The sequence below is a fragment of the Coenobita brevimanus genome, chromosome 80, assembly GCF_032717465.1.
Source record: "Coenobita brevimanus isolate Jiangsu-jjx chromosome 80, ASM3271746v2, whole genome shotgun sequence".
NCBI lineage: Eukaryota > Metazoa > Arthropoda > Malacostraca > Decapoda > Coenobitidae > Coenobita > Coenobita brevimanus.
This window is the reverse complement of record NC_137033.1, coordinates 23,480,684-23,492,319: the sequence shown is the minus strand read 5'-3', so window position 1 is coordinate 23,492,319 and position 11,636 is coordinate 23,480,684. Positions and strand designations below refer to the sequence as shown.

Here is an 11,636-nt window from a genome sequence, read left to right as displayed (position 1 = left end):
TAAACCTTCCAGATCTTCCACTGCTCTCATTACCATTTCCCCGTATAACGAAAACAGGGCCGGGGACAACACGCAATCCTGTCGCACTCCTCGTTTTACCTGCATCCCATCACTTAGTTCTCCTTTAATTTTTACCGCTGCTTTCTGTTCCCTGTACAGATTTGGTTGATCAACCTCAGGTCTTTCCCATCAACTCCTATTTTTTTCAATATTTGAATTAACTCCACATGTTTCACTTTGTCGAAAGCTTTTTCGTAGTCTATATAAAGCATAAATATAAATCTTTCTGCATTTCTGTCCCGCTTCCTGCCAACCTCCTTAAAACAAAAATAGCATTTGTGGTACCCTTTCCTTCTGTGAAGCCGAACTGTTCTTCTGCAGTCTTTCCTCTAATCCTTTCCCTCATTCTGTCCAATATCACTCTTAAGATTAATTTAGCAACCTGGCTCATAATACTGATCGTTCTAAACTCCAATGTTCCAGGCTGCTTGGGTATGGCTGGAAACACTGACTTCACCATTTGCTCTGGTAAGTCTCCCGAATTATACATACAGTTAGCTATCCACGTTATTCTCTTCAAGCCAAAGTCTTCGAGCGCTCTCAGTTTCTCAACAGCTATTCCGTCTTCTGTAGCTTTTCCTGCTTTCATTTTCTTTATTGCTTTGTGTATCTCTTCCTTCAAAATTGCTGGTCCCTCTAATACCTCTGATACCTCGACACCACATTCTCTCTCCTCATTCACATTATCAATCAAGTCTGTTATATATTCCTTCCATCGCTCCAGTACGTCGTTCAACTCCATCACCACTGTTCAATCTGTTTTCACTATCGAATTTCCTGCTTTCCAACTTTTCTTTTCCGTTAGATTCTTAATCTTTTCATACATCATCCGTTGATTTTCCTCACCAATGTCTTCTAACTCTTCACACTGTCTATTCTTCCATTCCTCTTTCGCTTCGTTACGGACTCGTCACATTTGTCAATTTATTTCTCTAAATTTCTTTTCATTTATTCCCTTGACGTTCCTTCTTAATTCCGTTGTCGAGAATCTTCTCTGTCATCCAGTTGTCTTGTTTTTCTCTCTTTCTTCTCTATCACTTCATCAGCAGTCTCCACCACTGACTTCCCCAATGCCTTCAATGACTTTCTATATTCCAAGGCTCTGTCGCTTCTTCCATTTCCTTGTATGTTTCTTGAACTCTTCTTCTGTATTTCTCTATTACCTCACTACATTTGCTAAGCATTTCAAGGGATCTCCTTGGTGCATTACTTTTCCCCTCTATTCTCTTCAGCTTCATTCTCGATCTCATCACTACCGGGACATGGTCACTGTCACAATCCGTTCTTGGACTGGTCTTTACTTGAACTAACAAGTTTCTAAATCGTGTAGTAATAAAATGTCTGGTTCCTAAAACTGTCACCAGGACTCTTTCAAGTCCATAGCTTCCTAGGGTGATGTCTAAACCATATCTTTGCAATAATTTGATTATTTACTGCACACCATTCCACTAATCTGTCTCCTCTTCTTTTTCTCTCCCCCAGGCCAAACGGGCCAACTTTATTCTCCACTCTCTCTCTTACAAGTTTCGCGTTAAAAATTACCCATCACTACTGTATATTCATGCTTTTTACACTGCTTTTTAACTTTAACTTGATAAAATTCTTCTAAGTCTCTGTCATCTGCGTTCTCTGTTGGCCCATACACCTGCATGGCATTTATATCTACTGGTCTGCCTTTGATTTTCGTTGGCAACACTCAGTCTGATAATGCTCAATACCCTGCTAATGAACGGGAAAACTTTTTCGCCATCAACATTCCAACTCTTCTCTCTGCTGTCTCACCCCCGAATATACCATCGTGGTCTCATCCGAGTCTATCCTACCCACTCCTGGCCATCTAACCTCTGACATACCGAGAAGATCGATCCCTATCCTCGCCATTTCTCTTTCCACGTTCCTTAACTTTTCTGCCTGATGTAATATCCTCACATTCCATGTAGCCACTTTCAGTACTTTAGCGTTGCGGACAGTCACTTGATGACGGTCAGTTGCTACCTGATGCACATAGCTTCTCCGACAGGGTGCGAGAGCATAAAGAGTCACTTCATTACTCCCGCTGACGCCGTTGCACAATATCCTTCTTGTATGAGAGTCCATGATTATTCTTGGCTATGTACGTGGTAAGGGCACCACTCCTTTTCCATGGTGACTGGCCGAGTACTCCTAAGCGCCGAGTTCGTCCTCGATGTGCCACACATCTTTGCTGTCGCACCGTCGCTGCCATTGACCTGATGGTTCATCTGCCAGTTCTTCGCTTACTGTGGGTTGGCGAACCCAGTTTCACTGTCTTTCAAGTAATGTCTTGCTAAGACAGCTACCCTCACCTAGTTTAGCCCATCAGCCGAGATGATTTACCAAGGTATGGTCGTCGCCGTAAGCTAGCAACACTTGGAGCCATAGGTGAGAGTTTGGTACACTGAGGCGACCAAGCATGAGAGTCCTCGTGAGGAGCGGCTGACACTCATGATAAGGTACTACACCTTCAGTGCCACCCCATATACCTCTAAAGAATAAAAAAATAATAATGCTGGTGAGGCAGCCCTAATTGCTAGAGGAGAAAGTGAACACAAACACGTCTGCACCCTCCAGATCATGCACCAAGGTCCTTGCGTCCAGTGTTTACATTCAGTGCCATAAGTAATCTCCATAGTTCCGTGACAACGATGTCAAACTTTTAAACTATCAAAACAAACTGTGCCTTACCAGGTTTACCGCTAGCAACTGGTAAGATGAAGGTTTGGCTTGTGTATTTTGTCTCCTATTCTGCTTGAAACTATTACATACTGCTATTTGGGCAGACTCAAGGCACCTACGTTTAGCTGTATTACTTTCGTATACCACAAGCTTTTCCTCGTTCCATGATTTCCTTTATTATATGCATGGAAGATGGAACCAAAGACCAGGAGCGTGCAAATTGTTCCCTCAAAAAAAATAAATAAATAAATAAAATAAATAAAATAACAGCCAAATTCAAGATCCGTTCATTTCGAGATGCATGGACTCACTGCATTTCAAAGACTGGAGATTGTAGGCAGTAGGAAATACAGACAGAGGGAGGAACTTCCAGCGTTGACCTGTTGCATACATGAAGGACTAGGAGCAACGGTAAATTCCTGCATTAGAGAGCTGGACAGAAAAGAGATGAGAGTTTGTTACTGAACGGGTGCTACATGCCCATCGAAGTGGTCGAGGGATGCAAGCAGACAGTTCAAAGGAGCAGTGACCATTGGAGTACAGATAGAAAGGAGATAGAGATGTAACAGTGCGGTGAAGAGACACGCTGAAGGGAGAGGAGGAGAGTTAATTAGACGAAAAGCCTTTGGCTCCACCTTGTTGAGAAGAGATGTACAGTATGTGGGGAACCTCCTCACACATGAGAATTGTACTCTACAGTGGGGAATAAAACTCGTGTATAAATTCAACAACTGCACAAGGGTAAAGAAGGCACAGAGTTGACATATCACACCTAATCTCTTGGAAGCAGATTTTACGAGAGAGAGAATCTTTCCAAATAAATCCCGAGAGAATGAAGCCCCAAGAATGTTTAAAGATGATGCAGGATTGAGCCGGATATTGTTAAAAATCAGAGGATATTCCTCTGGAAGGGTTTGTCTTGTTGAGAGATGTAAGAACTGAATTTTTGATGCATTAAAAACAAGACTACGCTTACTCTAGTCAGAGATATGAGCCAAGTCAGACATTAGGTGTGTCACAGCCTCATCCCTTGTTTGTTGAAGTAACTGCTGAGATGGACGCCGAGGGAAGTGAATGGAAAAGTGAAGAGTGGAGTCATCAGCATATGAGTGGATAGGGTTAGACGTACAGCTTAGAAGGTCATTGATGAATAAATGGAGGAGCTGGTGATTGAAAAAAGCCCTGCGAAACACCAATATTCATACTTTAGCTCTAGAAGAACATTGGTCGTATACAACGGCAGATGTAGGACGATCACAAAGGAAGCTAGAGATGAAGGCACAGATAGAAGGACAGAAACTGTAAGATGGCAGTTTGGAAATTAAAGATTTATGCTAGACTCGATCGAAAGCCTTTGAGAAGTCAAGTGCAATGCCAAAGCTTTCACCATTGTTACGAAAGGAGGATAACCAGGAATCGGAAAGGTAGGTGAGAAGATCGCTAATGGAGCGTCCCTGACTGACGATCAGAATGATGGTTGTGATAGGAAAGATGCTTTATTTATTTTTATTTTTTTAAGAATAAACTTGAAAACTTTTGAAACACAGGATGTTAAAACAATTGGACATTAGAAGGATGGGAATGGTCACTCTTCTTTGGAACAGGCTGAATAAGAATAAACTTCCAGCAAGTATGAATGGTATAAGATGATACACAAAGAGTTTGCCTAGGCAAACACAGTTCATGAAGACAACAGAGGGACCCCATCAGGCCCATATGCCTTGTTAGTATTGAGGCCAAAGATGGCAGAAAATACATCAATTGAAGAAATTCTCATGTCAGCCACAAGGAAGCCAGAGGGGGAAGCTTATGCAGGAACAGCACCGGAATTATTTAAGATGGAATTGGAGGAGAAAATCTGAGCGAAGAGTTTTGCTTAATCAGTGGAAGAAGTAACTACAGAATCATCACAGTGGAAAAGAGGAGGGAAGGATAATGAGGTAAAGTTGTTAGAAGGGTTTTTGGCAAGGTGTCAGATGGAGCGGAAAGAATTCGAATTGGAGAGTTCAAATCATTCAGTACAAATATTTTTTTTTTTTTCAGAGCGAACAAAAGACTTAGCACGATTCAGGGCTGAAACATAAAAGAGACGAGATTCAGGGGTGAGTTGGCTACGGTACCTTATAGGTCTTCTCCCTGTCGTGGACAAAGTTAGAACAAACATGGTTAAACCCATTTTTTTTTTTTTCGCATTAGTCAAAGGAATGTATGCCTCCATGCCCGAGAGAATAACCTCCGTAATGTGCAAAGCACACTCAGATGGCCCTCGACCATGGAAGCAATGATCATTCCACTGAAAATTAAAGAAGTACTGCCTAAGGGCCTCTCAAGCAGCAGCTCAAAAGGGCCACAATCGACGCTTCTTGGGAGGGTCCACAGTCCTTACTGTAGTGATAGGACAGGTGATAAGGTTGTGATCGGAGGAGTCCAACAGGGAGGAAATATTAACAGCGTAAGCATTCAAGTTCAGAAATGCGTAAGATTCATGTTCAGGAACGCGAAAGCAAGATATTTTGTTACGTACATATACACAACAGCCACCCTTGGCTTTGAAATGAATGTAGAGAAAGTAGGAGGACACAGAGAAGGGTTTGCTAAAAGTCGTTTCAAACAGCTGAGTCTCAGTTAGGAAGAGAAGGTGAGGTTTAGAGGAGGAGAGATGGTGCTCAACAGAGAAAGTTAGAGGAAAGGCCGTGAATGTTCCAGATATGCAAAGTGAGCCAGACAATGGTTCCAGGCATCTCGTCTGGTCGTCATCGGGAGGGGGCAGATCGAGGGGTCTTTGATGGTCCCCCCTCCTGGGAACTCCGAGGCTTGGTAATATGATGCCATTTTTGTAGAATTTTGAATAGGAAGTGTAGTGTGTAATGTGCATGTAGTTAAGTGTAGACAGTTAGGGGAACTTTTTTTTTTTTTTGTGTGTCCGACTCTGGGCAAAAGCTTCAGCGCCTGTTTCTCTGGGGCAGTGATGTATTCCACAAGGCCCAGTAGTCCTCCTACACCTCCACATGTCACTACTTCGGGACTAACACCCACCGTCCAAATTGAATGCATGCTAGGGCTGTCTCATACAGGACTGGTGTACTGGTATTAGCGGGAGTATTATTACATGTCAGCGGGTCATTTGGTAGATCAGGAAAGTCTGCTTTTAAGAAGTTCAAATCCATAAACTGTTCCATGGCCCAGCCGGGATTCGATCCTGGGTCCATTAGGACTGCAGGCCGCCTCTCTACCGATTCAGCCACCGCCTTGTATTGGAGAGCATGCTGGCCTACACTCTTTTTGCTGAAACACTGAAAAAGTTCAGCAAAGGGAGATGGTCAGAAGCTAGTACCGAGGGCTGATGAAACGGGAACTCCAGTTCTCCGTCATCAGCTTTCCATCCACATTGGGAGTACCGCCCTGCTTGACTGGTGCTACATATCTAGTGTCTCGTCTATGTTGTACAATAGCATTGGTTGGATTAAATACTCTGTTCTTCCACCCACTTTTGAAGACGACATACTTGGCTAAACACTGAATTAAGTTAGGTCCCTACTCTTCACATTAGTATTCCTTATAGAACATAAGATACGGTCTGGTTAGTTTCTATTAAATCTCAACAGTTCCATGAAGGGGGCATACAATTTCTTACCCCTCTTAAAATACTTTTCCATCACATATCTTACAAAGAATGTCTGATCCACGCAACCTCTTCCATTTCTAAACTCCCTTGTTCTTCTCCGACTAAATTCCACGACTATTTCCTTAACTCAGTCAATAAGTATCCAATCACACATTTTTCCTTTTTCACTGAGAAGCCAGATATGTCTATGATTGCTACACACTTCTCTTTCCCCTTTCCTCTTGTATAAGGAATCTATTATACCTGACTTCCATTCTTCTGGAACGCCCCTCTCCTCCCAAGTCAGTTTATATACCTTCCCTATCCATTCTCTCAATATCCCTCCGTCGATTAAACATTTCACCACACGGTCCATCATTCCTGGGGCTTTCTCCATCGTGTCTTTCTTCATTGCTTTAGCAATTTCCATTCATTAGTCTTTTCCTCACTTTTCATTTATCTTCTTCTCCCAGACATTTCCTAACCACTCAGACGAGTACTTGCAATTCCTTCATTCACTGTATTCAACAGTTCCTTAAAATGTTCTGTCCATCTACTTACTGTCTTTCCTTTCTCCACCAGCATTCAGCCATTTAGATCTTTCACCCCTCTTCTGCTTCCCCTGCCACCCTGTCTTGCCTTCCTGACCTTTCACAATTACTTCGAACATTCCCTTCAAAATACACTTAGAATTCTTCCAAACTCAGCCAAGCTTTTCTTACTCCTTCTTACTAGTCCCTTCACTCCCCTTATCTCTACATAATACTCTCTCTTCTGTCCCTGCATATTCTCCATTCCTTAACTTTTCATCCAGTCACCATAGGATTTCCTTTCTTCCACAACTTGTTTCATCTCTTCCTTCCATCATTCTGCCCCCCCTCATTCCCTTACGTTTTCTCCTCACCCTTCACATACTGCATAGATTTTCTTTTTTAATACCTTACATATGCCACCCACCTCCCCAGTCTGCGCTAAATTGTATCTACCCAGTTGCTCCTTGTGTGTTTTTTTTTTTAATCTTTGCATTTCAGTTTCTTCATCTTGTAACCTCTCTACTGTCTTTGCAGGAACCGCTTCCTCCTGTCTTCCTGTGCACTCCCTCGTCAGGCAAATCTTCATATTTGATCATCCACACACTTGCAATCATTGCTTTCCGCTCCACCATCTCACCTTCCATTTTCCTTATCACTCGCCATGGACCATGTGCCTGAAAACAATATTAGTACATATTTGGCCCTTCAGTGCACATGTGACCATAGTATGGGACCAAAGCAAACATTCATTTGATCATTTGTTTCCACTTGTTTTCTTTAATTATTGCAATTGAGAAAAATATGCAGACATATGTCCCACTAGAACTGAACAAATTCAAACCCTGCCGTGAGAAAAGAAGAGTGGTGGTGTAATTAATCATTTTTCCATTCCAGCTCCCCCCCAATCCCTTTTAGCTCAAGTGGTTGATTTGACGACCAACCAAAGACTCTCAGTCCTACCTTCATCAAATATTATGCAGCCACGACTTCTTATTTAGGTTGTAGGAGTGGACCAGTTTAACAAAATTAAAACAAATTAACTGTGCAATATTCATTATTACAGAGTCGTGGTGTGCGGTAGTACAACGACTTGACTCTCCTCTACTCACTTCGCAATTTGGGCTCCGAGATGTCAGCCTGGAAGATCGATACAACTGTTCTATGGGGGACCCCCAGCCTCCGAACAGGGTGGATACTGAGGAAAGGTGAGAGAGAGAGAGAGAGAGAGAGAGAGAGAGAGAGAGAGAGAGAGAGAGAGAGTAAAACAAGGCTCACCCTTTCCCCTGTAACCTTGATCTTCTAACAGTTGTTCTCAAAATCGAATGATTGATCCCAGTCATCCCTAAAATCATTCCACGAAGTTTGGTCCAAACTGGATTAAAAGTACTTAAGTTGACATTGTCCTGCCATCTTGACCTATGACTAATTATTCTCAAACTGTATGTACTTTATCAATGGCTAACCTTAAACGTTTACCAAGTGTGGCCCGAAGCGAATAAACAAGGGCTGAATCTCTAACACTGTCCTGTGACCTTTTTCTTTGTTCGACTGTTCTCAGAATTGAATCTCCTCATTCCTTTCTAATTCTTAAGCCTTCCAACGATTTTGGTTTAAATAGGATAATAACTGTTTAGCTTGGCATTTTTCTTGACTTATGTCCTCTGATTATTTCGACCAAAATTTAATCACGTGTTCCTCTGACAGTCGTCGAGTGAATTACAAATTTACTGCAGTTCCGTCCAGTGCTAAGTGAAAGAAAGAAGGAGAGACAGACAAAAGGTCAAAACAAGCACAAAGACCTCCTGCGCTATGCAGGTGTAACAAAAATGTCTAAACAAAGAGCAAAGGAGCAAGTTTAATCAGATAGAAAGACTATCTATCTATCTATCTATTGCCAGACGCCTCAATCCCGTTTGGGGTGGTCACAAACAAATCGCCTCCAAGTCGCCCTGTCCCCCGCCATTTCACTGCCCTGCTCCCAACTCACACCCCCCTCTCTCATATACCTCTCCACCCCATCCCTCCATCTCATCCTCGGCCTCCCCCTCCCTCTTCCCCCTCCACCTCACTCACATACATTCTCTTCGTCAGTCTTTCATCCTCAATCCTCTCCACATGGCCAAACCACCTCAGCGTATTCCTCATAACGCTTCCTATCACATCCACATCAACACCACAACGCTCCTTTATATCCTCATTCGTCAGCCTGTCTCTCCATGCGACTCCACAGGCTCCTCTTAAATAACTCATTTCCACTGCTCTCACTCTTGACTTGTGTCCTTCCAACAACGTCCAAGCTTCACTTCCGTACGTTAGAGTTGGTATCACAATACTGTCATGTAGTAAATTTTTCACTTCCATGCTCACTTCCCTGTTTCTTATCACTGCTTTCAAAGAACCAGCAACCTTTCTTCAAGCACTTCACCCTCCAAACCTCCATCCTTACTCATCACACTACCCAAGTACTTAAACGTACTCACATTTACCAATTCCTCACCATCGAACCTCGCTGTACATTCACTGACTTCACCTCTCTCAAAGACCATCACTTTACTCTTCCCTACATTCACCTTTAGATTCCGTTTCTTACACACTCTCAAACTCATCCACCAAGCCTTGCAACTCCCCTTCGTCTTCACTCAACAACACAGTATCATCTGCAAACAACAGTACAGGGAGTTTCCAAACACTATCCTCTCTCACTAGGGCCACTCCAACATCCACTACCCTACCTTGTACCTTTTTTATTACCCCATCCATGTACAGATTGAACAGCCATAGAGACATGACACATCCCTGTTTCAAACCAACTTTCAAAGAGAAAAATTCACTTAGTTCACCATCCACACGCACTGCAGCCTTCGCACCATCGTACATACTCTTCACAGCATTCAACAACTTCCCATCTACTCCATATATTCTTAACACTTTCCACAATCCTTGTCTATCCACCCTGTCATATGCTTTCTCCAAATCCATGAATGCCTCATATAACTTCTTTCCCTTCTCTAGAAACTTTTCCACTAAAGATCTAAGAATGAATATCTGATCTACACAACTTCTTTCCTTCCTAAAGCCTCCCTGTTCTTCTCCAACTAATTTCTCTGTTCTTTCTCTAACTCTGTCAATAAGTATCCTACCATACACTTTTCCTTTTATACTAAGAAGACAAATGCCCCTATGATTACCACACACTTCTTTTTCCTCTTTTCCTTTGTACAAGGGAATAATTATACCTGACTTCCAATCCTCCGGAACTCTACCTTCCTCCCAGGCCAATCTGCACATCTTCCACATCCATTCTACTACTATCTCTCCCCCATGCTTCAGCATTTCACCACACATTCCATCAATTCCTGGGGCTTTCCCCAACTTAACTTTCTTCATTGCTTCCACAACTTCTATCCTACTAATTTCGTCCTGTCTTCTCACCTCCCTCCTTCTCCCAGCCATTCCCCAGCCACTTATACTCGCATTACTTCCATCCTCTACGTTCAACAATTCCTTAAAGTGTTCTCTCCATCTGCTCACTTTTTCTCCCTTCTCCACTAGTAATCTACCATTTTTATCTTTCACTCCCCTGCTTACTTCACTTCCACCCTGTCTTACTCTTTTCACCTCTCTCCAGAACACTTTCTTACAGTCCCTCCACTTTACACTCAAATTCCTTCCAAATTCCTCATCCACTCTCTTCTTACTCTCTTACTAATTTTTTCACCTCTCTTTCTACATATAACTCTTTCTTCCGCCTCTCATCTTCTTCCACGCCCCTATTTCTCATCCATTCATTGTATGCTTTCTTCTTTTGTGTCACAGTCTGTTTCACCTCTTCATTCCACCACGCTGTTCCTTGCACCCCCCTCCGTCTTCTCTTCCTTCCTCACACCACATCACATGCTGCACATATTCCTTCTGTAAATATCCTACACACCTTCCACGTCTCCCATCTGCTCCAATTCATATTTGCCAAATCGTTCCTCCACTTCTCTCTTATACTCTGCCTTTTTCTCATCCTCTTGTAACCTTTCCACTCTCCTTGCAACTACTCCTTCCTCTCGTCTTTCCCTTCTTCTATTCCTCCATCTTACTTGAATTTTAATTCTGGCCACCACCAAGTAGTGGTCAGAAAGTCCACTCCCCCAACCTCTATAAACTCTTGCATCCATTACACATCTTCGCATCCTTTCATCCACACACACATAATCAATCATTGCCTTCCTTTCATTCAGTTCACCACCCACCCTTCTCATCACTCGCCATTATACCTGTGGATCATTTTATGCCTGAAGAGGGTATTGGCTATCACCAACCCCCTCCCAGCACAAATGTCCACTAACGCACTCCCATTCTCATCTATCTCAGCAGGCACACCCCACTCACCAACTATTCCATCCACCTTCACATTCTCTACTTTACCATTCATATCACCAATCAAAAACACTCTCTCATTCCTTCCAAACTTTTCCATGCACACTTCTACATTTGTCCAGAACTCTTCTCTCACTCTTCTAGCACGATCTTGCGTTGGCGCATACACACACACAATCGCCCACATTTGTATTCCAACTTTCAACTTTACCCAAACAATCCTTGACCCAACTGATCCATACTGTCTTATGCTCCTCTTCCATCTTTTACTCACAACTATACATACTCCTTCCTTTGCCCTCTCATTCTCACCTACTCCTGCACATATACCCCATCCATACTCCCATTCTCTCACACTTTCTCCTCCATTTTGTTAC

At 42.8% G+C, this 11,636-nt stretch overlaps 1 protein-coding gene across 1 annotated transcript in view; it reads left to right on the top strand.

Annotated features, from left to right (window-relative positions):
• Window positions 1-7,552: 7,552 nt before the first annotated feature.
• Window positions 7,553-11,636, top strand: part of LOC145409302 (xaa-Pro aminopeptidase 1-like) — a 617,499-nt gene continuing 613,415 nt past the window's right edge. The window contains exons 1-2 of the mRNA XM_080279779.1: window positions 7,553-7,616; window positions 7,955-8,096. Coding sequence (XP_080135905.1) covers window positions 7,553-7,616; window positions 7,955-8,096 — 206 coding nt within the window. The remainder of the gene's footprint in view (window positions 7,617-7,954; window positions 8,097-11,636) is intronic.